Raw genomic sequence first — 26406 nt, forward strand, 5'->3', positions numbered from 1 at the left:
CTGGATTTGGCAGTTTTGCAGAGATGACATCGTCGATTTGCTTAGGCTGTATTTTTTCGATGAGCCACAGAACATACTTTTGACACTCAGTGGTGTAGAGGTAACAATGGACTTTGCCAAAGACATGATTTTTGGTGATCAGCTCCATCAGTTTTAAGAACTTTGAAGTGGAAAACCCTGGCTATGAGATCATGGAGGTCCTGTGGCTTCTGTCCAGGCAACAGTTCCTGCTTGATCCCCTCCCAATTGCGGTTGCCGGTGAATATGATGAACAGGTCAGTTTGATCGTACACTTGCACATAGCACAATGCATCCTGGGTTCTTTCGTACATAACCATTGGCCCCCGGCCCAGTGAAGCTGGGTGGCAAGATGACCAGTTGACCTACGTTGTAGGTGTCACCAGCGTTTATAAGTGCATCCCACAAAAGAATGTACTCCTCAACCCTGAGTTTCTTCTGGTTCAAACAGAAAAGCAGGAGTCTCTCAGCTTCGATCTTGGTATATGTGCCTATGATGAATTGATGGCAAAGGAAGTTTGTACACAGAAGGATGTTGTAATCGCCTTCACGTTGCATCAACCTATGCGCATAAAGAGCCATAGCAGACACCTTTTTGTCAGGCCTTGACTGTTCAATGTTGGGATTTGTTTGCCATATCTAGAAATGGTAGCCATCTTCACGTGGGAATAAGGTTGGGTACTGGAGGGCATCGTATCCCCTGTTAGTCTCACACACTCATTTGAGTTTGTTGTCATGTTGCTGCAACACAATGTCCTGCTTACCATGTTCTTCACCCACAATTAGGATGGCTAATTTGTTCATGCTGGCCAGCAGGTGTCTTGTCTGCATGGATGATCATAGCTGAGCGCAGCAAAATGGCGTGATCTTGGCTGATGGGCATCATTTGCTGTATTCTTGAATGCTTTTCTGCGTCAAAATCTAGCCTTTGAGTGGGAAACTCGTTTTCCCGTGCTCTTGTAATCCTTTCAGCATTGAAGTCCAGCCGTGCTGTTCTTTGTTCTTCAGTTTCATTTAATTGGTCTTCTCTCTTTTGTCTAGCACTTTTACTTATCCTTGAAAGGCTTGATCTTCGCTTAGGCATCTTTGTAATGATAAATGTAAATTTATAATTTATGATCACCGGGACATCCTCCCGACGTGAAAACCACTTCACAAATGTAATTTTGTTGTTGTTTATCTTGTTCCTGCCGCTTGGCTTCATCCGAGTGGGTGCATGCGTACCTACGTGCTCTGTGATGAATCATGCCATATTGCCACTGTGAGCCGGCGCAGCCACCAGGTGTAACTGCAGTGTGAGCGTACATATGTACGTGCTCTGAGATGCACGATGCCACAGCGCCACTATGATGCGGCGCGGCCACCAAGTATAACTGCAGTGCAAAACAAAAAACTGCCATATATGTGTGATGAGCTTGTTTAGGTCATAGCTCATCAACGATAGGAGATCCCCGAAAACAAATATGCCCATGACATTCCCAGATGAAAGACCTTTCCGATAAGGTATAAACCATGTCTATCAGCCAATTGGTTATTGAGATCGTGGCTGATACACATGCACAAACACATTATCATTTTATTAGTATAGAAGATAACCTGTCAAGTACCAATCTGGCTGATGCAGCACTTTATCTGATCTGATAAGGGTTTTGTGAGTGTATTTGACCTGGGAGACCTGTGGTTTGAGGGGATTCCGTGACTTCAGGTGTATTTTGAGTTTGTCTGTGTGATTTAGTGTTTTACTAGTACTTTTGCAAGCTAAATGGAGCATGAACTTGTGAATACAGTCTTAATTTTCAGGAAGTTTGATGTAATCCCTCAAATGTAACACGAGCAAAGTGAAAACTGTAGCTCAAGGCAAAGTTGCAAATGGACTAGAAAAGGGTAAATTTAGACAGCTTATTCAATAGTAATAGTTCTGATTGAACGCTTTTCTGAGGCGTTAATTACTTGCACTAATAGAAATTTGCTTTGAGTAAAATGTATTTACTTCAGAATAATTTCATTTTTCTACTTATTTACATGCTGAGGAAAAACTTATCTTTGTGCTTATCTTTACAAAGTATTTGCCTGGAAGTGGTGAATGGAATTGTAATTAAAGGTTTATAGTCTTTTATGCTAAAATCAAATGGGTCTCTCACTTTGAAGAGCTGTTGGAGTTGGTAAATATTCTGTTTTGGTTGCAGTTATTGCATGTTGGTACAGTTTGCATCTTATGTGAAATCATTCAAAATGCAATCAGCAAAGAAACAGTTTGCAGCAACAACTTGCACTTATATAGCACCCTCCAAGCGGGTCAGCGTCTCAGAGTGCTCAACAGTGGCAGAGCCTGACTCCGAGGAGATGGGAGGTGGCCTTTAGCATGATCAAACAGGAATGTTTTCAGGCAGGACTTGAAAGAGGGAAGAGAGGGGACAAGGCAGAAGGATTGAGGGAGAGTGTTCCAGAGTTTTGGGTCGTAATGGCTGAAAGCACTATTTCTGATGGTGGAGCGGAGGGTGAGAGGGACGAGCAGGAGACCAGTGCCAGTCGAGTGGAGGCACTGGGTGGTGGATTGGGCAGTGAGGAGGTCGGAGAGGTAGGGAAGTGTCAGAGAGTGAATGGATTTGAACACAGTGTGAGGATCTTGAACTCGATCTGTTCAGTGATGGGGAGCCAATGCAGCCTGGCCAGAACTGGTGAGATGTGGGTACAGAATTTGGTCTGGATCAGTATGGGGGGAGTTTTGAATGAGCTGGATCTTGTGAATGGTATTGCTGGGGAGACTGGTGAGAAGTGCATTGGAGTAATCCAAGCGGGAGGTGACAAACGCATCCACGAGGGTTTGGGCTGCCTTTGGGATAAGGTACGGTCAGAGGCAGGCAATTGAAGACGTTGACGGGAGCCAAGGAGTATTCAGCTGCAGGAAGTTTACACTCATCCAGGCCTTGATGTCTGCCAGACAAGCTGATAGAACCTCGGTGGACCCGGAGTTGGTACTGGAGCAGACAAAGTGGATTTGTGTGTCATCCGCATACATGTAAAAATTTACCCTATGTCTGCGAATGACATCGTCAAGAGGGAGCACATAGATAAAGGAAAGAAGAGGGTCAAGGATGGAGCCCTGGGGTACCCTGCAGGAGGCCGGGCAGGGGTGGAAGGAGATACCATTTGCTGAAATGGAGGTGGTTGGTTAAGTAGGACTCGAACCATGTGAGTGCGGTCCTACTAAGGTAGATGAGGGAGGAGAGCCGATGGAGGAAGATGGTGTGGTTGATTGTGTCGACTACGGCAGAGAGATCCAGGAGGACGAGGAGGCAGAGGGAGCCCTGGTCACAGATAGAGAGAATGTCGCTTGTGACTTTGACAGGCGCTGTCTCTGTGCTGTGGGCAGGTGAAAACCAGACTGCAGGGGCTCGAGGAGGGAGTGGAGGGAAAAGTGTGACCAAAGTTGACCTGCAACAATGTGTTCCAGGACTTTGGCAAGAAGGGTAGGTTGGAGATGGGACGATAGTGTGGGAGATTAGGGGGATCGAGAATGGTTTTTTTGAGGAGGGATGTGATGACAGCGGTTTTCAGGGGGAGTGGAACACAGCCTGAGGAGAGAGACTGGTTGACCGTGTCGGCCAGCAGGGGGGAAAACAGGAGGAGTTGAGTGACCAGCAGCTGGGTGGGGAGGGGTTTAAGATAGCAGGTGGTGAACTTCATGGGGGTGATTGTGATTAAAAGGGAGGAGGGAGAAATGGGGGTAAAGGAGTGTAAGGAGGGGGAATGGCAGGAGCCATGGCAGAGGGAGAAGGCGGTATGGATGGTCTGGGTGGGATGGAAGGGGACATGGGGGTGCAGAGGGGTGGTGGACAATGCAGCCAAGCGGATGTTTTAAATTTTTGAGGCAAGGAAGACTAGAACCTCTTCACACTTGGCGTTTAACGTGAAGATAGAGGGGGCTTGAGGCGGTGCACGGAGGAGGTGATGGACAGTGGGAACCAGTGTCTTTGGGTTGTTTTTGGTCTCCGGGATGATTTTGGAGTAAAAGTCAGTTTTGGCCTGTGAAAGGGAGAGGCAGTGGGTGAGGAGGTGCTCGAGCCACAGCTGGCGGTGAATCCTGAGGCTGGATTTCTGCCATCTGCGCTTGAGCATCCGAGTTTGTGCTTTGAGTGAGTGGAGGTGACTGTTGTACTGGGAAAGCAGGTGGGTTTGGGAACAACCCTGGATTTCAGGGGAGCCAGGGAATTGAAGGTTATGGAGAGACAGTCCAGCAGCTTGATGGCCGCAGCAGGATTGCTGTGGGTGGAGTACCAGAGGGAGAGAGGCCCACTGGTATCTGGCCCTCAGTTTACTCTTTCCTCCCTCTCCCCCCCCCCCCCCCCACCGCCCAAACACCACCATCAGTCAATGAACATTTCCTTTTCAAAACTGTTTTATCAACACAAATGAAATGTGTCAGCCTGGTTCATTTGGTAGCACTCTCGCCTCTGAGTCAGAGGGTTGTGGGTTCAAGCCTCATGTCGGGACTTTAGAACTAGGAGGGAAGTGTCATTGACACAAGACTAGGAGAAAGTGTCAACACAGAGGATGACATTAACAAAAAATGCAGTGAGACATGGATAGGTTAGGTGATTGGGCAGGTAGGTGGCAGATGAAGTATGATTTAGGGAAGTGCAAAGTCATCCACCAAGGTAGCAAAAACAGTAGAGCGGATTATTTTTTAGAAAGGGAGAGATTGGAATGTGTTGGCGTCCAGAGGGACTCGGGTGTCCTTGTACACCAATCACAGAAAGTTAGTCTGCGGGTGCAGCAGCAATTAGGAAGGCGAACGGTATGTTAGCATTCATTATGAAAGGATTAGAGTATAAGAGTAGGGAAGTCTTGCTGCAACTGTATAGGGCCCTGGTGAGACCACACCTGGAATACTGTGTGCCTACTCCTGCTCCTACATGTTTTGTTAAACTTGCATGGTCTAGAATGCCACTCCAGCGCGATGTTAAGGGTGCAATACGTACATTGCCAAACATGCCGTCCAACTGATGAAACATTCAACCGAGATCCCGTGTCTGCCTATTCAGGTGGATATTAAGGATCCCATGCCACTATACAAAAAGAGAAGGGGCTTTTTCCTGGCGCCATGGCCAGCAATCTGCAAGCTAAAATTGGTCATTCACTACAAGCCTGTTTGTGGAACATTGCTGTGTGCAAATGGGCTGCTGCCACTTTGTGATATCCTGTGAAATGCTTTGAGACATTGTCTCGATGTGAATGATACACCTAATAATAATAATAATCCTTGCATTTGATATAGTGCTTTTCACATCTTCTAGACGTCTCAAAGCGCTTCACAGAATAGACTGTAAAGTGAAATGACTGTATTTTGTGGGCAAAGTGCAGCAGCAAGGTTTTTTGGAACAAATTACTTAAAAAATCTGAGGACTAATATATAAATAAAATAATCTTAGAGTTTGATATAGCGTCTTTCTTGGAAGGAGGCCATCTCAAAGCGTTTCACGAGATTTACTGTAAAGTGCAGTGACTTTTGCAGGCGAACACAGGAGGTAATTTGCACATAACATCTTATAAACAGCTGTGAAGTGAATGAGCAATTTTTTGGGGGGATTGTTGGTCATGACACTGGCACAAACTCCCTTGTGTTTTTAGATAGTACCATAGGATTATTAATATCAACTTGAACAGGCAGACAACCTCAGCTTAACAGCTCATCTGGAGGAATGATGTATTGTTATTAAGGCTCTGTAAGCATTGGATGCTGTTTATATCTGCTAATCTGCCACTAGGTGGTGCTGGTGCTATAATAGACGATGCTCTTATTTTTAAATATGGGTGGGGGGGAGTACTAAGACTGTCTGTGTTCTCCCTGGTTCTCTCTCCAGTTCTTTCCTGACCCCACCCCATTCTGACTAAGAAAATTGTCTTGCAGTATTGGAGGTGGAACCTTTCTTGGCCTGTGCTGTTTGCTCACTGGTTGCTCAACATTTGACGAAGCCCTTGAGATGGCATCAAATGGCGAGAGCACAAAAGTGGATAAATTAGTACGAGACATCTATGGAGGAGACTATGAGCAGTTTGGACTGCCAGGTTGGGCTGTGGCATCCAGGTAAGAACATGTAGTACATTTTCAATTCATCTCCAACATCGATTATGTATAACTTATTTGCTGAAATCTATTTTAAGATAAATAATAATTATTATTTGTATATAATTATAGTAAATAATCATTTCATTTGATAAATGCAACACTAATCTATTAGATATGCCAACTGCTTTCTGAAAACACGATGCATGGAATGAGAAAAGCTGCTTCTGCACCTCACAGAAAAATTACCTTGTCATGAGATTCATCAACAACAACAACTTGCACTTATATAGCGCCCCCCCCATGCCGGGCAGTATCTCAGAGCGCTTAACAGTGGTGGAGCCCAAGGCCGAGCCAGGCGGAGGGGCAAAGGTGACCGTAGACGCGGTCGAAAAGGAAGATCTTCGGGTCTGACCTGAAGGTGGGGGTGAGGCGAAGGAGTTGAGGAGGGAGTTCCAAAGTTTCAGGACGTAGTGCTGAAGCCATGGCCGCTGATGGTGGAGGGGAGGATTCCGGAAGAAAGCGGTGCTGGTTGGGAACCGGATGTGGGGGAGGAAGGATAACTGGGGATCGAACCTGACACCTATGTTGCGCACCAGTTCAGAGAGTTTTAAGGACAGGTCAGGTAGGTTGAGGAGGTCGGAACCGTGGGACAGAAGACATCGGCTTCCGTCTTGTTGACGTTTAACTGCAGTAAATTTGCACTCATCCAGCTCCTGATGTCCGGCAGACAAGCTGACAGAACATCAGGGGACTGAGGTTCGCAGTTGGAGGTGGAAAGGTAGAATGAGTGTCATCTGCATACGTGTGGAAGTTAATCCTGTGTCTGCAGATGACATCACGAGAGGGAGCATATATATGAGGAAGAGAAGAGGGCCAAGGATGGATCCTTGGGATAACCCACAGTTGACCGGGTGGAAGCGCAAAGAAAAGCCATTTGCAGAAATGTAGTGCTGGCGGTTTGTAAGGTAGGACTCATACCAAGTGAGTGCGGTCCCACTGAGGTGGATGATGGAGGACAGGTGGTGGAGGAGGATGTCGTGATCGACTGTGTTGAATGTGGCGGACAAGGAGGCAGAGGGAGTCCTGGTCACAGATAGAGAGGATATCATTTGTGACCTTCACGAGCGCTGTCTCTGTACTGTGGGCCGGGCGGAAACCGGACTGGAGGGGTATAGAGGGAGAGGTGTGCGCGAAGTTGGTTGGCAACAACGTGTTCCAGAGCTTTGGCAAGGAAGGGCAGGTTTGAGATAGGGCGGTAATGGCTGAGGTTGGAAGGATCGAGTGTAACTTTTAAGGATAGGGGTGATGACCCCAGTTTTGAGGGACCCTCATCTGGTGAAATGGTGCGTATAAATTCCCCCAGCATATTGTTTGAGCAAAATCTCAAGATTGTTCATTCTTCCAGATCTTCCCTGTACAAATCTTATTTTTCCCTAACAGGGCCTCCACATCAGTTTTTATTGATGTAATTCCTTACCTTTTTATTAAAGTGCCTTATCTCAAAGTGCTTTGCAGGATTTTACTGAAGTGCAGGGTCTGTTTGTAGGTGAATGTGCAGCCAATTTTCATGAACAATACCCTGCAAACAACCATATTGTGGATTTTACCAGTGGGATTGTTGGCCACCGGGATAAACTCCCTTCTCTTTTTGAATGGTGCCATGGAATTTTTAAAATCCACCTGAATATACAGATGAGGCTTCAGTTTACCATCTCATCCAAAGGATGATACCTTGAATAATGCAGTGGTCACCCAGCACTGCACTGTAGACCACAGTAATTTTACACTTGTAAAGTGTCTTTCATATCAGGAGGATGTCTCAGAAGTGCTGCACGGAATTGTCTGGGAGCCCATCGGGTGAGATGAGATCAGACGTGTGGTCAAAAAGAAAATGCTTCAGCTGGGCATTAAAGATGGGGAGGGATGGAGTGTGACGGAGGGACTCCTCCGGAGTGGAATTCCAGAGAGCAGGAGAAGAATGGCTGAAAGTTTGTTCTCAGATAGTGGAACAGATCTATGGGTGCAACATGGAGCAGCTGATGTTCGCTGAGTGAAGGGAATCGTTGGGCAGTAGGGTTACAGGAAATGCAAGAGGTAAGAGAGAGTAAGGCTGTGGAGGCATTTAAAAGTGAGGAGAAAGATCTTGAATTTGATGTGCTGGGAGATGGGGAGCTAGTGGAATTTAATAATGATGAGGGTGATAGGCTTATGGTGCCTGGTCTGGAGCTGCAGAGTCCTGGATGGCCTGTGACAACAACAACTTGCATTTATGTAGCACTCTTCCGGAGGATGTCCCAAAGCACTGTACAGTCGAGGGTTTGCAACCAAACTGGGTTGGAATCGAGGGATGGAGGGAGACCAGCGCTCCGGGTCGCTATCCTGCATGAGGGGTGCTATATAAATGCAAGTTGTTGTTGAGATGATACAAACTGCGGGTTCTGAATAATTTGCAGCTTGTGGAGGGAAGAGTTAGAAGACCGATCATTGCACGGTGTCGGGTTTAAAGGAATAGTGATGCTGTTAGTGCCTGAGGTGAGGAGGCGCTAACTGTAGCCAAGCAGGAGGTTCTCCGTGTTGTCGACATTGTGTTGAGCAGACAGCTAGCACAATCGAGCCTGGAAGTAATGAAAGCACAGATAAGAGTCTCGGCTGCCTGAGGGGAGAGGCGGGTCATTGCAAGAGTGTCGAGTTTAAAAGACAATTGAAGGTCGAACAAGACCCCAAGGTTCCGTAATGGCTCGGTGAGATAAATAATAATAATAATAATCCTTGCATTTGATGGTGAGTGTATACATGAATAGTGATGCTGTTCGTGCCTGAGCTGAGGAGGCGCTCACTGGAGCCAAGCAGGAGGGTCTCCATATTGTCGATATTCAATTGGAGAAATTTAGCTCTCATCCAGAACTTGATAACTAACAGGCAGTCCATTCGTGGTCCTGGAGTCGAGGGTGGACGCAGAGAGATAGTTGTGTCATCCGTATATATGTGGAAGTTAACCATGTCTGCAGATGAGTGGGAGCATGTAAGTATTAAAGAGGAGAGGACCAAGGGCAGAGCCCTGAAGAATGCTGCACACGAGGCCTGGAAGAAAAGCTGTTAGCGGATGTAAAGTGGATGGATGAGGGAACAGCTGGAATCTGGTGAGCACGGAGTTCGAGTGGTCCAGTGTAGACGCAGGAAGTGGGTGTTTCAGTAGAGTGGGGGGTGGGGTGCATAGGAGATAGGAAGTGGAAGAGGAGAGCAATGTTGTGAAAGGAGTGAGAGCACATTTAAAGGACAGATGAGGTTGAATAGGTCACTGCAGTTTCATGTACATTTGGGCAGGTCGATGTGGTCAGTATCTGAATTTAGAAGATGCTGACAGAAACCGTACAGAAGAGCCTCAGTTTTGCTACTGGTTAGCTGGCGAATGTTAGAACTTATCCAGAACAATCAGAACAGCCATAGTCCTGGAATCGAGGATAGAGGCAGAGAAGTAGGTTTGGGTGTAATCGCCGTATGTGTGTAAGTGACCCTACAGGTGAGATCACCAAAGGGGAGAGTATTGATGGTGCAGAGAAGGGTAGAGTAGAGCCCTGAGGATTGCTACAAGTGACTGTTTGGGGGTGGAGATTGTTAACTCAAAGTCCTGACATGGGAATGGAACCCAAAGAACAACAAAATTACATATGTATAGTGCCTTTCACTGTGGGAGGATGTCCCAAGATGCTGGACAATCAATGTTTCAGCCCCAAACTGGGAGACGGGATCGTGAAGGAGGGTGACAAAGAGGAAGTTGATGAGAGGAGAGTCTTGAAGGAGGCAAGAGAGGGTGCGAGGAGGAGGGTCTGAGGGATGGAGTTCCAGAGGGTGGGGGCAGACTAGCAGAAGGCCAGACTGCCAATGGTGGGGCGGACGAGGCGGGGGACGTGAAGCAGGCCAGAGAGGAGGGAACAGGCAGATTGATAGGGGCTTAGGAGGTCGAAGAGGTAGGGGTGAGCGAGGCCATGGAGGGCTTTGAAGGTGAGGACCAGGATCTTGAACTGTATCCTCTGTGTGATGGGAAGTCAGTGGAGTTGGGCAAGGAGGATGTTACTAGGGTCGTGGAGCCTCGTATGGGAGAGGACACGGGCTGCAGAGTTCTGGATGATCTGCAGCATATGGAGGGAGGGGTTGGGGAGTCCAATGAGCAGGGAGTTTGCATAGTTAAGCCTGGATGTTAAGAATGTGTGTATGAGGGCTTTGGTGACCTGCGGTGTGAGACAGTGGCGGAGCCGGGCGATGTTGCGGAGGTGGGGGAAGGCAGAGCGGGTCATGGCGCAGATGTGGGGTAGAAAGGATAGTTGAGAGTCGAACAAGATGCCAAGGTTCTGGACTGGCTTAGTAAGGTGGAGTGTGCAACCGTGGTGGTGATGCTGTCAGTGCCTGAGGTGAGGAGGCACTGACGGGAGCCAATCAGGAGAGCCTCGGTCTTGTTGACATTCAACTGTGGAAAGTTCGCTCTCATCCAGGACTTGATGTCTGACAGACATTCTGTCAGCACAGCAGTGGTCCTGGAGTCGAGGGTGAAGGCAGAGAGATAGAGTTGGGTGTCATCCGCATGTGTGCGGGTGATATCACCAAGAGGGAGTATATAGATATTGAAAAGAAGGGGACCAAGGACCTTCTGACTCAAAAGCTGGAGAACTAGCAACTGAACCAGAGAGCAGCTGGTTAATGATATAGCTAAATAATGACGCATTATTTTAAAAGCAAGAAAGTAATGTTAAATGTGTGTAAAACCTTGGTTAGACTGTTTAAGAGGAAACTTGATGCACACACAAGGAAGAAGGGAATAGATGGGTGGAGGCATGGGGAAGGGTATTAGGATGGATGGAGGCTCAACAATAACAACTTGCATTTATTGTGACCATTGTTCATATTCTGTATAATGTGCTTTACCATTTTTCATAGGGTAACTGATTTCTGGCTCGTGTTTTATTCTTTAATATTAAGACACAATTTGCTGCCCACGACCATTGGCCCCTAAAATTTTATCCAAGGCCTGACCTTTATTATTGATATCCTGGAGTATATCCTGGCATCTGTGTATATCCTTGGGTTATCCTGGGGGTAAACTGTCTGGCCCAGTTCTCTTCTTGGCTTTTTTTGGGTTTTGTTTCCATAAAATGTGCTTCACCGATGTGTAATTTTCTACATTAGGATGTATTGCCCACTGTTATAGAGTAATAGCGCATAGTGAATGGAATCTTCATGAAATGGATCTATCTTTAAGATATGTCCTTTTGATTTTGTGTTCTCTCTTCCTCTCCCAAACCCCATCCCCCAGCTCTGTTACCCAGTCAGCTGTTTCAAGCTTTTTGTGACATTCTCCATGTGTGAAAGTTGCTTGCTATGCTAATGGGTATTATTGTTGGGAACAACGATAATAAACATGTTTAGGAATTTTTTTCATTATTTCTGTAAATCAATTTATGTTCCATTAATTATTGCCCAATGCTGATGGATAGATTAAAACCATGGATTGTGGTTTTCTATAACCCTGGTTTCACTGGAGTTTTTCTTCAATTACTCCATAATACATTAGCAATATCCAGCGCCTTGGGACATCCTCCTGATGTGAAAGGCGGTATACAAATGTAATTTGTTCTTATTATCTTAATCTCTTAACATAACTAAGGCTGGAAGAAAATTGTGAGCTGTGATTTTGCTGCAGATTTTTTAAAAACTTGTGTTTCAGGCCAGGCCCGGCTAGAAACAAATCCCTGATACCCGGAGTCTCTAAACCAGGGGGTTTACTGTATATCTTGGGGCACTATACTGGGCTACTGGAACCTTTTTGGTCCTTCGTATGTACATATCCTTTTCAAAAAGCTTGTTACCTGCTTATGATTTCTAACAGAGCAGCAATGGTGGAGATCTAGAAATGGGCAATTTATATGTATAAAATATGTTTTAAGTATTTTTATTTCCCTCCCATCCCCGTCTTCTCAGTTTTGGCCACATGATGAGTAAAGAAAAGCAGGAATTAGTCAGCAAAGAAGACTTGGCCAGAGCAACATTAGTCACCATCACAAACAACATCGGCTCCATAGCCATGATGTGTGCACTGAATGAGGTCAGAATTTATTTCATTTTTCCTTCCATATTGTATTCAGTTTATTCCCAAACTGAGATACCGTTTCTAGAACTAGATACCAGCATACATCCCTCTAGGGAGAGAGTGCACTTTCCAATTCACAGGAATTTCCATGTGTAGATGGGATGCATGGAATTGTGTTTGTTTTTGATACTCTTAAGCACAGTGATTGGTTTCCAAGTGTGTCAGACATCCGACTAACAAATGTGTTTAAAAGTTGTTTATGTACCTTCAATGAAGACCTGCCTAACATGAGCAAATTCTATTTTCAGCACTGTATCCATAGGTTAGAGGTGAATGCATAACCAATGCAATTCTTTTTCATCATTTGTAGGCAAAACAGATGCTTTTTATTCACAATCGAAAGGGTTACTTGTGCAATTATTGAACTACTGTGAAGCATTCTGCAACTTGCTAATCTTATGACATTCTCTGCCTGTAATCCAGTAAAGAGGGTGTGGTGGGAGAGGAGGGGAAAAGGAAAAAAAATCAATGCTCTGTGTTTTCAGCTTCTTTACAGTGCTGACTTGTAGCATCCGGATCAAGCAGCATTGTACAGGGCTATGAAAGTACTGAGCCCTATCCTGCTGTTGGTTTATCTTAATGGTGACTTTAATTTATATGTAACATGCTGGGAGGAGGGCAAGGTGGAAACATAAATGTTTAGATGTGAGATAAGGGATTGCTGGGGGTGGGGAGTTAGAAAGATTAGGATGGATGGAAGCAGATATGGAATATAAACACCGGCATAAACGAGTTGGGCCGAGTGGCCTGTTTCAAATGTTGTAGATTCTATGAATCGGTTTGTAAAGTTTGAGGCAGTTTTTTTTAAGGTTTTTTCTATCTATACTTTTTTTAAAAAAAGGGGAAACCAATATGAGATTTTTACTCATTTCGCTCAGTCTTTTAAATCCTGGTCTGTTACGGCTACTACGTGCTCGTCCGGGTCTCCCACTGATGGCCAGTGTCCCTCGATTACTACCACTCGCTGGTCAGGATATGAGGCAGCAAAGCCACCAGAAGTGATCTCTCTGACACTGCTGGTCTCAAGTCGTTAGAACATTTACTATTGTTCAAAATCTTTTATTCTTTAAACCATAAAGTTTTTCCACTTTGGCTGAAAGCCTCTTATGCCACATCTTATCACTTTCCTTTTGGTGGGTAAAGCACAAAGTACTGTCTGTTGCTATTTACCACTCCTGAAACCATGCTCTGCTAATCCTTTGGTGTGTTTCAGGTTTTACAGATGTGTATATACTGCTCACAGACGTGCTTATGATGTTTGAATATAGTCGCTGTTTTAATACTAGTATCCTGTTGCGACTGCAGTAACATGTGAAACCAGCTTCTAAATATTAAAGGATTCTTTGGAAAAGTTTTTGTGAGGGTATTTAGAACTGGGTCTGCCTTAATATTTTTTCAAGATGGATTGCTTCCTACTTGAAGGACAGGAATTGCACTTTTCTTACTTTAAAGCTGTTTCTTTTAATGCTCATTTTGAACTAAACTTTTGTATTTTAAGGGTTGCGAATTTGAAATTCTTTTTTGTTTAGAATATTAACAGGGTGGTGTTTGTGGGTAACTTTCTGAGGATCAACACGTTGTCCATGAGACTTCTGTCCAATGCTATGGACTATTGGTCAAAGGGGCAGTTGAAGGCACTCTTTATGGAACATGAGGTGAGATTCAGAAATGCTCCTATTACCTTCTCCATTCTCCAGGCATTGTTGTAAGTTTATTTTAAAGGTAGTTGTACGCCACTGCACAATGTACAAAGATACCTGCAGAGATGTGGGGTCTCTCACACAGCCACTTGTCATGATAGCTGCCAGATGTCCTGTGGTAAGAGGCATTGGCAAATGCTGAGAGCAGTTTGCCTTTCCAGCTTGAATGCTGTTTTGGTGCATGTTGGAAGATGATATGAGAGAGCAAACCTAAAATAAAGTATTTCTTCTCCAATACATTCTGTAGCCATTGAAGTGCCTACAAAATGTAGGCAATTTAACTTTAACTTGCTAAGAATTGTGTATTGCCTCTTTTGTATTCGGCCAAACAACTTTGACAGCAGACAACACAGCTTTTAGAATTGACTGTATTGAATAGCACAAATGTAAATTGAACTACAATACAAATGATTTTATAAGACTTTTTGTAAAACTTGGATGTGTGTGACTTTTGGCTGTTTTTATGAATGACTTTGACATATTCAGTACAAGGAAAATATGTTTTTGTGAGCATTTTCATTGGAAGCTTTCATGTTGTATGTGTTATAATAAAGGAATAGTATGTTTCCTTCTTGCAGGGTTACTTCGGAGCCGTGGGTGCCCTGCTTAAACTTTTCGACCCTGTCTGAATTTCCGGATGCTCTCTCATTCCATGGTACAGTGCTTGATAGCCACAGTATTGGCTGTTGGAAGAGAAGTGTGAAAAGAGATTTATTGTAATCCAGACTAGCCTCATAGAATTACTGTGAATTGTTAAATCCAAAGGCATTTTTATATATAAAAAATTGTGAACCACTTTCTAGGTGAAATCTGCACTTTCTGTCACGATTTTTCCAACTGAAAGCACCAAAGGCGGCAATGTAGAAACCAAATTTAATGAACGTGTCTTCCTGTAAGAGGTGCTTTTTATATTACATTTGTCAAGTCTCTGTTAAGATTTGTTTCTAAACTTTAATGGGTTAAAACTCAATAAAATTGGAAATGCAGATACTTGTGTGAAAGACTACTTGGAAATCTAGCAAAGTTCCTTAAACCATTTCACTTAGCTGTTGGAATTTCTTTTGCATTTCAGGTAAAATTGTTATTGGTTAATGTTTAAGTTTACTTTATGCTGTTAAATATGTGGTTGGTGATAAATAGGTATTCAAAGTATAAAATTGACTTAAACTACTCATGGTTTATCATGTACACCTTTGTTCCAAATATACTTTTCATCCATCCATTCTGTTGACTGACAGTCTTCCTACTGCGTGATTTTTCTTTTCGCTCCCCTCTCCCGTTAAAGAGACACTTGCTCCATCAATGCAGCCAGCAGGTACATGTTAGTAGCTTGGGTTGACTAGAGTGACTAACATTGGGACCCAGTCATGTAAGGAATTGAGGTCTCAATTCGCTGTTCAATACAGTCTGTTGGAACCCCATGTGTTGCATTACTTATTATATGACCTGGGCTGCATGTCTGCTTACAGTGCAGTGGAATCTCCATGCTAATCAACCACAGATGGTCCTAGATTAAATCGAATGTATTTCCCTTTTCCATTTTGTACATGAATATCCTTGTGTGACCTCCAGCGATTCGTTTCACTTGCCTTCCAGTAATTGACTCCAGATGTCCAATTGGTCTCCGGGTAAATTTAAGTCATTCTGAAAAAGTACTTATCTTTTGCACAGGAATAGAATGTTTAAAGCAAGTTTTGAACTAGAAGACAATGTAATGAATAAACTATTTATTACCTATTTTATTATGAATTTATAATGCACATGTAAAAATGCAATAAAATATATTTTGCTTATTGGAGTTACAGTTTTTTTAAAGTTCTTATTTGTGCCCTCACAATTATGACACTTCCATCAGAGGTGCGTAGCAGTGGTCCAGGATTATTCTCTTCTTTTCCTGATTGTGCCCTGACCCCTCACTCCATGGCGCTTCTTAATATGGTCGGGTTAGGATCGAATCGATCGCAGTGACTAGTGCTGCATGTTTGTATTTACTATAATGTTAATGCTTCTGCACATTCATGTGGTGGACACAGCTAGACTTGCAAATTTAGCTGTCACACCAATTATGACCTCACCTGAGTCTTAGTTCAATTTACTGCCTTTTAATTGCTGGCAGATGGAACCGTGCATTCTCTGCCAGAATCCATTGCTGTGATGGAGAAAGGGAGGTGGCAGATGGTGTCCATATGAGTTTGGCGTTTCATTCTGACCTCATTGTGGGAGTTTCTTGCCGAGCATCGTGGTAAACCTGCAAAACTAAAGACACAGCGACCTGTAATGAGAGGTTTATAAACTTGAGGTTTGTTGCTGCAGCTGTACAAATATACCAAGTGAAGCAGTTAAACAGCATTTAACCCAGACCTTCCCAGAGACAGACTTTTGAGATATTTGTCAATTGTAGCCCCTTTTCCAAAGCCACTACTTTTATAGTTCAGTTTTCAGACCCTGAGAGCCTTGCCCAAAAGGCCATTCTTCAAGTATGGGCTTGGATTGTGAGTTGACAGCCTGCTATTGTTTGGGGGGAATGGCAGCTGTGCTGTACTATAATAATCCTTGCATTTGATATAGTGCTTTTCACGTCTTCTAGATGTGTCAAAGCGCTTCACAGAATATGCTGTAAAGTGAATTGACCGTATACTTGTGGGCGAAACGCGGCAGCCAATTGCACACAGAGGTGTCCCACAAACAGTCGTGGATTAAAAATGACCAATTTATTGTTTTCTTGTTACTAGTGCAGCTAAGATAGTTTACTCAAGTTAAGATAGTTTACAGGCAAAGTCACTGGAGTGGAAACCTTCATTTTTCTGTACAACCTTCCTCACCTCACAGTCCCTGACTCCATGGTATGTCATTTTACAAATATTCAGAATATGGGGGTACAATTTCATAACAGTCAGCAATGTTGCCCAAACTTAACTTTCAAGAATTCACGAGAAACCAAAGTGAGACAGTCTCCACATCTGTTTTGACTCTGGGTTTGGAAAGTTGTAAATTCAAGATAACATCAGATTTGACTACATGGAGCTGACATTCCTTCAGACAGTTCAAAACCAGGGAGCTTTCAGCAGCCCTCTTGTCCAGCCTCATGAAGTTCTCCCCCACATTACAAATTCTTCTGCGGTGGATGTTTAAAAACAGCCTACACTACATCAATCACATGCAGTGCTGATGTGATGCTCTGCATTAGAAGCAATCTTCCCACAGAACCCACCAATTTGCTGAAGGCTTCTGCATACTCGGACAATGTGATAAAATAGGTAACATCACATATCTGCAATGAGGATTTATCAGCAGTGTTTTTTGTCATGGAAGAACTGATTGATACATGTTCAGTTCTCCAGGTATCCTGGCCAATAATTCCCAAGTAATTAATTCACTTGGTCATTCACTTAATTACTGTTTGTAGGACATTGTAGTGCACAAATGGGCTACCATGTTTGCCTACAAAACAAAGTCAATACAGTTTACAGTACATAAGTGCTCTGCACCCCTTATATAGCACCCCTGAGTGAGGGGGCTCTATGTAACTGCAAATTGTTGTTACCGATCCTGGGAAAAGCTTTGAGACATCCTCCTGACATGAAAGACACTGTACCAAAAGCAAGGATTATAAGGATTATTGCTTTTGGTATTTGGCTTTAAACTGATCAACAACGTTCTTGTTGCTACAGAAATCCTGATAACCAGGAGAGTTGTTTTTGGGGAGAGGCTGAGTGCAGGCTGTAAAGGGTTTTCTCACGCCTTGGTCATGTCGTTCTCAAAACAAGTTTCAGTTTACACTTACCACATGTAACCCTGAGAGACATAAAGTTGTGTCCAGATCTGAAAGCGCCTTGAAACACAAGATAATGCCATGACAATTGTACTTCCAGCTTTTTCAAACAATTATCACAAATGTAAGTTTCAGCAACTGCTCCCTTAATCTAATGCTGAATCTAAAGAATTCTCTTCAACTTGACTAAGACAGAACTTACCAATTTTCCCAGTCAGCTTGTAGCTTACTCTTTCCCCCCACCACCCCCAGCGATGCTGGATGGACGTTACACAAGATATCAATCATCAGTCTGGCTTAGTTGGTCACACTCTTGCCGCCGATTCAGAATTCTGTGGGTTCAAACCCCACATTTGGACTTTGAACTCACATTGTATTCCTACAGGATCTTTAACATCCACCTGAACAGGCAGATGGGACTGGTCTTCCCTTTCAAGTCCAGCCGATGAGCCAGTCTGGCTGTGCTGTCATCAGCAGTGCTCTGGAATCCTGCAGAACCGCCTGGCTCAGGAATGGGACTACCGAGACCAGCACAGAGGGCTGGCTTGATTCCGATATTCAACCTGTTGTCAAACGGGTCATCTTGGAGCCAGTTCAGTTCAAAGGAGACCCTGCTTACCAGCCCCGCAAAAGATGCACCTCCGACAATGCAGTCACTGCCAGCACTGCACTGGGGTGTCAGCCTAGACAATGTGAGTTCAAAGTGTCGACGTGGGGCTTGAAACACACCACTCTGTGGCTCGGAGGTGAGAGTGCTGCCAACTTAGCCTGAGGTTGACACCACAGGCCCCATGGCACTACTTGAAAAGAGAAAGGAGTTTTTGTATTATTAATTGGATAATCTATTATTAAAATAAAGTTCTGCATTACACCAGGAGGAAGCAAGCTCGAGACTATTTTCGATGCAAATGGGCTGCATTATTTATTAATGCAGGGAAGTCAAAGTGTTGCAAAGGCTACTGTGTCACATCACAGTATGTCATGTGGAGTTCCATAACGTAGTGGTTGAAGTATTCACCTCGAAAGCAAGAGGATCCAGGTTTGATTTCCGGGCAGGCGTAACCTTAGGCAAGTTTCCTTACGTCACACCCCTGTTTACCTAACAGTAAGTAGGAACCCGGTTGTTAGTTGATTGGTGGAAAGCTTTCTGGGGGTAATAATCTCTCTCTCCCCAAAAATAATAATAATTTGGTGACTCAATCCCAAAATATTTGTGGGACACTGCTGTGTGCAATTGGCTGCCGTGTTTCACCCACAAAATACACTCTAGAAAATATTCTGTTAACGCTTTGAGACGTTTCAACGACGTGATAAGACTCTGCATCAAATACAAGGATTATTATTTTATATTAACACAGTGAAGCCAAACGGTTGCAAAGGCTACTATGTAACAACATATCGTGTATTGATATCTGTGGTCTGCTTGGCTGATGAGGAGCTGGTTCTTCGCCAGATTGGCATGTGAAGCGAGTATGTTCAGGCAAATGATCTTAAAGGTCGCTCTCAGGGTGCTCTCCCGTTGGCTCAGCAAGTTTACCCAGTGAATCACTGAAGTATGCACCAGTCTGTTCAGGGGCACTACAATTGGCTTCAGCAGTTGTCCCTATGGTTAGAGAGGGGAAGGTCAGTGAGGGTTCTTACTCCTGATCTCTGTTTACTACATATTCTCCAATTACTGTAACGAATTGTGTATCAATTTCAACTGGGATGGGTGGCGGGGTTGTGTTTTTTTTGGTACCCATTGATGTACAGGGGTTCACAAAGTCCTGTTAATCCATTTTTTTTACACAGGGCACTGACCAACGACTGAAACATGTAGAAGAATGATGATAATTGTATTTAGAAGCACTTCATTGTATTCAGTACAAGTGTTTAACTGTATTTAGACGTCCAGAGGATCGGTGTTCCCATCATTTTCATGACAGATAAAGATTCATCGCCATGTTCGGTGCAACATCGTCTGTAACATGATGGAGGAGAAATGTATCTCTGACGCATGTGTCAGCTCCTCCATAGTCTTATATCACTGTTTTGTAACAACAACAACAAAATTATATATGTATAGTGCCTTTCAGGAGGTAACAGGACTTTATGAACACCCTGTAGATAGAGTAACTCTCAGCCCAGCAGCTATTGTGACAATGGGAGCACTGTGTGAGGCTACGGAAGTGGAAAAATCCTGCATCCTGTGGTTTGGAGTTAGTTGTCTTTTAACTTACAGTAAAACTTTGCCAGATGGCAATGTGCTGTGCTGCTTCTTGTTAAATTGCTGTCCGTTACATTTCAAGAAATGCCAGTATTCCCCTGCTATAGATAGTATCTCTCTCTCTCTCTCTCTCCCCTCTTTTCCATTAAACTTTACAGCTTGATTGCCCCATGCTATGGGTCAGGGTCACACACGCTCGGAACATTTTGTCCGCATCTAAAAGTAATACTCTACTTGTAGCCATTTTCTCTAAAAAGCGTGTACAAAATGCAACAAGTTATAAGGACAGGGAGGGAGAGAGAGACGAGAGAAAAATTGCACTTGTGTTAAAAAAATGCGCCAGATTTCCATCGGCTGGACTGCTTAAAAATAAAATATTTGGCTTTTGTGTTAAGCAAAGAATGTTTTGTGCTTTGGAGGAAATTTCCAGTTTAGGAGGTAAAACAAAACCCCCAATCACCCAATAGATACTTTGGAATTCATTCTGTTTACCTTGCAATAAGTAGGAGCCCAGTTATTACTCGATTGGCGGAATGCTTTCTGAGGGTAATAGTCCCTCCAAAAAAAATGTGGTCACTCCATTTATGACTGGTTGTAGGACACTGCTGTCTGCAATTGGCTGCTGCATTTTGGTCACAAAATACAATCAATTCACTTTACAGTATATATTCTGTGAAGCTCTTTGAGACATCTCAATGGTGCTTTATCAAATGCAAGGATTATTATTATTCTAGCTGAACTTGCTAGTTTCAAAGCTCGTTTTAATGCTGCCAATGTACATTTAGGAGTACTGAAGAGTGGAGTTGGGGATCTCTCTACGCACTGACTGACTGCTGCTGTTGAAACTACACTGGTCGCCACTGGGTGTCAGAGTGGCTTAGCCACGTCAGTCTCTGTTTCCCTGTGGCTGACTGTAACCGTCTGGCTCTGACTTTCAACAACAATGGAAAGCAGTCCTTACCCAACACACCCAAACTCTATTGTCAATTACTGTAATTGACATCTAAGAGGCTACACCATAATTAGGTAACAACAACAATTTGCATTTATATAGAGCCCTTCATCCAGATGTGTCCCTCCAGGGAGAGAGCGCACATTCCATTCCAATAATCTATCTCTGGGATTTCCATTTGTAGATGGGATGCATGGAATTCTCAGTTTGGTTTGGATATTCTTAACCATGGAGATGAGTTTCCACATGTATCAGACACTGGCTGAACTCCCAAAAATGTGGCTGCACCAGGTCTGGGAGTAATCTTAACTGATCCTCTCACCCTCATTCTTTCCCCTCCCTCCCTTGAAAAGCACCAAGTTGGCATTTCACAATAAACTCTACACACCTATCTTTACCTAAGAGACTGTGGGTGGATTTTGAATGGCATGACAAGGCAATATATCAAATACCAGGATTATTATTATTCATAATAAGGAAAAAAATTAAAGGGGATGGAAAAGAGTAGGGAATCGAACTAGTGTAGCTGGCTCCAGTGGTGGAGCCAAGACAAGCAAAGACACAGTAGGCTGAATGGCCTCCTCCTGTACTAAATATTCCAGGGTACTATAATAATGATCCTTATACTTGATATGGTGCCTACAATGATGAAACATCTCAAGCTCTTTACATGGAGTTTCTGTAAAGTGCAGTGACTGTGCATTTATAGGTGACCCACAGGAGCCAAATCTTTTTTCACATCCAAGCTTGAGTATGCCAATGCTCCACTTGCTCTGAGTTGCTGCCCTGCATGAGGGGTGCTATATAAATCCCAACCCTAACCTTATTTTTTTCTGATTGTGTTGGTGTTAGTTCCCAGACCCCCAGCTCCCCAATTGCAGTTTGTGTCCTGTCCTGCATCAGGCTCCGTGAGCCTGTCACTCCCCACTTTGCTTGGCTACACAGGCTCCCCATTCCCCAGTAGATCATGTTCAAGATCCTCGTCCTTCAAACCCCCCCACAGTCTTGTCTCAGCTTCAACCATATTGTACCACCTGGAGTGTCAGCCTAGAGTCTAAGATATCAAATCCTTTGTTGGGTGTTTGAACCGAGATGTGAAGCTTGAAATCACATCCTGTCTCAACAACAACTTGCATTTATATAGCGCCCTCGAACGCCTCCTCATCCTCAGTGACTTCAACCTTCACTTCACCCCCTCCTGCTCTATCTCCTCACACTTTTCTCTCCTTTCCTCTCACAACCTCTCCTTCCACATCCATTCTGCCACCCATGTTCATGGCCACCCACTGGACCTGGAGCCTCAGTATCTCGGATATCACAATCACAGGCAAAGCCATTCCCAATCACCATTTCATCTCCTTTAACTCGTCAATCCCTCTAACCACCACCACTCAACCCACCTCCATCTCCTACTGCCCCAGGAAAAAAATCTCCTTGCAATCCCTCTCCGCTGCCTTAGGGTCATCTGAACTCCTCCCACTCTGGCCTACCTCCCGCATTGATTTATCCTCCTCGCTCACTCTCCTCCACAACTACCTCTCCACCACTCTTGTTGCCTTTACTCCCACCACCTCCCAAACTGCCTCCTACTCACGAACCTTACTCTGCTACACCAGCCACCTCCACTCCCTCAAGGGTCAGGTGTGGGGCGCCGAACACACCCGGATCAAAATCTGACCTAATGGTCCATCGGCAGATCTGGCTTGACCACATCAACATGTACCACTCCACCCTCGACTCCGCCAAATCATCTTTCTAGTCCAAGATAATCTTGGAGGCGAAGGACAACTCCAGGCTCCTCCATCCAGTTTCTTACGCCTCACCCATTCTCTACTCAAGCTCTGACTGTGAGGAGATGCTGGATTTCAAGTCCAAAATTGAGGGGATCCGTTCAGCTGCCTCCGCCTCCCAACCACCATTCCCTCCCCATCGCTCCCCCACACTCCGACTCCTAACCATCCCTCCCTCCGTATTTTCAAACTTGTCTCCCCCTCTCTCATCAACACCATATGCAACATGAAACACACCACCTTCTCCCTTGACCCCATCCCCACCCCTTTCCTTATCTCCCAGTTCCACCTCCTCGCCCCATACTCTCCGACACCATCAATCTCTCCCTTTCATCTGGCACCATTTCCCTAAAAACATCTACAATCACCCCCATTCTGAAAAAACCTTCCCTGGACCCATCACTGCCTTCTAACTACCAGCCCATATCCAACCTCCCTTTTCTTTTGAAGGTCCTTGAAAGAGTCATTGCTTCCCAACTTCGCTCATTCCTCTCCTACCACTCCCTTCATGAGTCCTTCCAATCAGGTTTCCGTGCTGGTCATTACACGGAAACGGCTCTGGTCAAATGACATCCTGTCCATCTGTGACCAGGCTCCCTTCCTCCTCGACCTCTCTACTGCCTTGATATCATGGACCACTCCTTCCTCCTCCACTGCCTCTCTTCTCACCTCAACCTTCAAGGTTCTGTCCTTGAATGGTTCAGGTCTTCACACCGTCTCCAATTTGTTTCTGCCAACAGTTTCTCTTCCAGGCCCCGCACAGTCTTGTGTGGTGTTCTTCAGGGCTCTGTCCTCGGTCCTCTCCTCTTCAACCTCTACATGCTCCCCCTTGGTGACATCACCTGCAGACATGGGGTCAACTTTTACGCGGATGACACCCAACTGTCTCCTCTCTCTCTCTGCCTCCACCCTCGATTCCAGAACAACTGACGCCCTGACAGATTGTCTGTCAGACATCAAGTAATGGATGAGAGCTAACTTTCTACAGCTGAATGTCAGCAAGACCGAGGCTCTCCTGATTGGTTTGTACCAGTGCCTCAGCAACTCAGGCACTGGCAGCATCAGCATTCACAGTTGCACACTCCACCTCACCAAGCCAGTCAGGAACCTGGGGGTCTTGTTCGACCCTCAACTGTTATTTTGCCTCCATATCCGTGCCATGACCCGCTCTGCCTGCCCCACCTCTGCAACATTGCCTGACTCTTTCACTACCTCACCCCTCAGGCCGCCGAAACCCTCATACACGCATCCGTCACCTCAAGGCTCGACTATGGAACCTCCCTCCTTGTCAACCTCACAACTTTTCCCTCCACAAGCTGCATTATCCAGAACTCTGCAGCTCATGTCTTCTCCCGGACCAGGCTCTGTGACCCCATCAACCCCACTCTCACCCAGCTCCACTGGTTCCCCATCCCTCAGAGGATAGAATTCAAAATCCTCGTCCTCACTTTCAAGGCCCTTCACGCCCTTGCCCCATCCTACATTGCTGACCAGCTGACCCCGTATGAACCTGTCCACTCCCTCTGCTTAGCAGGCTCCGGCCTGCTCCAGGTCTCCTGCCCAACCCGCCCTACCATTGGTGGCCGGGCTTTCAGCCTCTCTGCCCCCACTCTTTGGAATTCCATCCCACAATCCCTTCACCTTGCTTCTTCTCTTGCCTCCTTCAAGGCACAACTCAACACCCTCCCTTTTGACAGTGCCTTCAGCCACCCTCCTACCCCCTCTGCCTCCCTTATCTAACCCTGGGCCCCCCGCCACCCTTGGGTCCTGATCCCTGACTGTTCAGCACCTCGCGACATCCTCACTACGTGGAAGGCACTTTTCAAATATAATTTTGTTGTTGTTGTTCACCAGGGCAGGTTCTCAAGTCCGCTTAACAGAGCCGGAGCCTAACGCCAAGCGGGGAGGGAGACGGTGACCGTAAGCATGGTTGCAGAGGAGGATCTTCGGTTGTGAACTAAAAGAGGGGAAGGGGAAGGGTACAAGGCGGAGAGATTGGGAGAGACAGTTCCAAAGCTTCGGGGGGTAGTGGCTGAAAGTGCGACCTCCTATGATGGAGTGGAGGAGATGAGGGACAAGCAGGAGGCCAGAGCCAGCCAAGCAGAGGCAGCGGGTAGTGGAGTGGGGATAAAGATGGTCATAAAGGTAGGGAGGTGCTTAATCTCAAAGTTGAGTGTGTTACCGACTGAGCCTAGTTGATATGTCGGCATTAACTTTCAACTTATTGAGACAGCGGAGAGACTGGACCTTTGAGCTGTCTCTTAGAACGTGAGCTCCTGGTAAAAGCTCTGTGTGAGAGCAGCATGCGTTCAGTGTGAGTGACAGAACACATAGAAGAAAAGCACTTTGTTCATTTATTGATCCAGATGTTTTGGAACGAAGGTTTCAAGCCATTGTGAATAGGTCATTTTCCCCTTCGGACAATCTGATTAATGCTTTAATCTCTTGAGACTGGAGCTTTGTTGCTATTGTGTGTTGCTCTTTTTCACTCCACCAGTGAAGTCAGTGATTGTCTTTGGTCTATAAACATCTGATCGGGGCCATGAGTTTTTACAACATCACATGATCAGTGGGAGCAGAGAGACCATTAATTCCTCTGAGGACCAACGCTGAACAAGGCCAGGATATTAATAATAATCCTTAAATTTGGCATAGTGCCTTTGATGTCAAAAGGACATCTCAAAGCGCATCACAGGATACACTGTGAAGTGGAGTGACTGTGTTTGTGAGCAAACTAACCAATCCTTGTAAAAGATATTGCGCTAATCACATTGAGACGTCTCAAAGTACTTCAAGAAGAATTTCTGTAAAATGGAGTCACTGAATTTTGTAGACGAACATGGCAGACAATATTTCACAAACGGCCAAGAGGTGACTGACCAATGTAATAATAATCCTTACATTTGGTATAGTGCCTTTCAAACTGTGAGGACTTCTGAAACTGCTTCACAGGACATACTGATATACTGTAGTAAACGATATTACTGTGTACTGATTGTATTTTATATCATGGCGATTGTTGGCCAGGACGAGAAACAAGGGAAAAACATCCTCTTCTTTTCAAATAGTCATAGGATCTTTTAACAGGCAGATAGGATCTCGGTTTAATGTCTCACCCAAAGGTTGGCAGCTCTAAGAATGCAGTGCTCCCCCAGCGCTGCTCTGGAATGCCAAGCTTAGACTTAGAAGATGAAAATACTCTTTGGAGGTTGGAGGACTAAAACTCAGTTAAACAGTCAGTCCCCTTTAAGGCAGGCAAGTCAATGGCTTGATTGACAAGTCCATCAACTAATCAGAGGTGAGGACACCCTGACCGATCGTAAGTGGGTGAGCGCCGCCAACAAGTTGGGAGAGGGTCAAGAGGAGGCCGGTGGGTGTCGTGGGTAGGGGCTGCTTGAAGGGTTGACTGTGATCCTCCTCAGGGCTCAGGGCTCGAGTCCCCTCTGGTCCAAGTCAACTGACGCCTATCTCTAGAATCTGGACCATGAGCTCAAAGTCCCAACGTGGCGCTTACACCCTTAACCTTCTCACCCAGAAGTGAAAGTGCCACCAACTGAGCATTTGTGGAGCACAACAAACTCCTGGATTTGTGTGTGTGTGCGCGTGCGTGTGCTATGTGAATCGGATTCCAGAACGATCTATCTATAAACAAGCATCACTCGAACAGACTTCAAAAATAGTCTCAAACCCTTTCACGAAATAACTCGGTCTCAACATCAGCTAAGCCGGTTTGATTTAAGAGTGATGAGTATGTGG

General features: G+C 45.0%; 1 protein-coding gene across 2 annotated transcripts in view; it reads left to right on the plus strand.

The window, feature by feature from the left end:
- LOC103181500 (pantothenate kinase 3) overlaps positions 1 to 15729 on the plus strand; it is a 29032-nt gene extending 13303 nt beyond the window's left edge. Inside the window, exons 4-7 of one of the 2 annotated variants that reach the window (XM_007898026.2) lie at positions 5930 to 6106; positions 12062 to 12185; positions 13760 to 13885; positions 14491 to 15729. In XM_007898026.2, coding sequence (XP_007896217.1) covers positions 5930 to 6106; positions 12062 to 12185; positions 13760 to 13885; positions 14491 to 14559 — 496 coding nt within the window. In that variant the 3' untranslated portion in view covers positions 14560 to 15729. The remainder of the gene's footprint in view (positions 1 to 5929; positions 6107 to 12061; positions 12186 to 13759; positions 13886 to 14490) is intronic. The other variant, XM_007898027.2, reaches the window with a different exon arrangement.
- Positions 15730 to 26406: the final 10677 nt, after the last annotated feature.

The sequence above is a fragment of the Callorhinchus milii genome, unplaced genomic scaffold (genome assembly GCF_018977255.1).
Source record: "Callorhinchus milii isolate IMCB2004 unplaced genomic scaffold, IMCB_Cmil_1.0 Scaffold1, whole genome shotgun sequence".
NCBI classification, from domain to species: Eukaryota; Metazoa; Chordata; class Chondrichthyes; order Chimaeriformes; family Callorhinchidae; genus Callorhinchus; species Callorhinchus milii.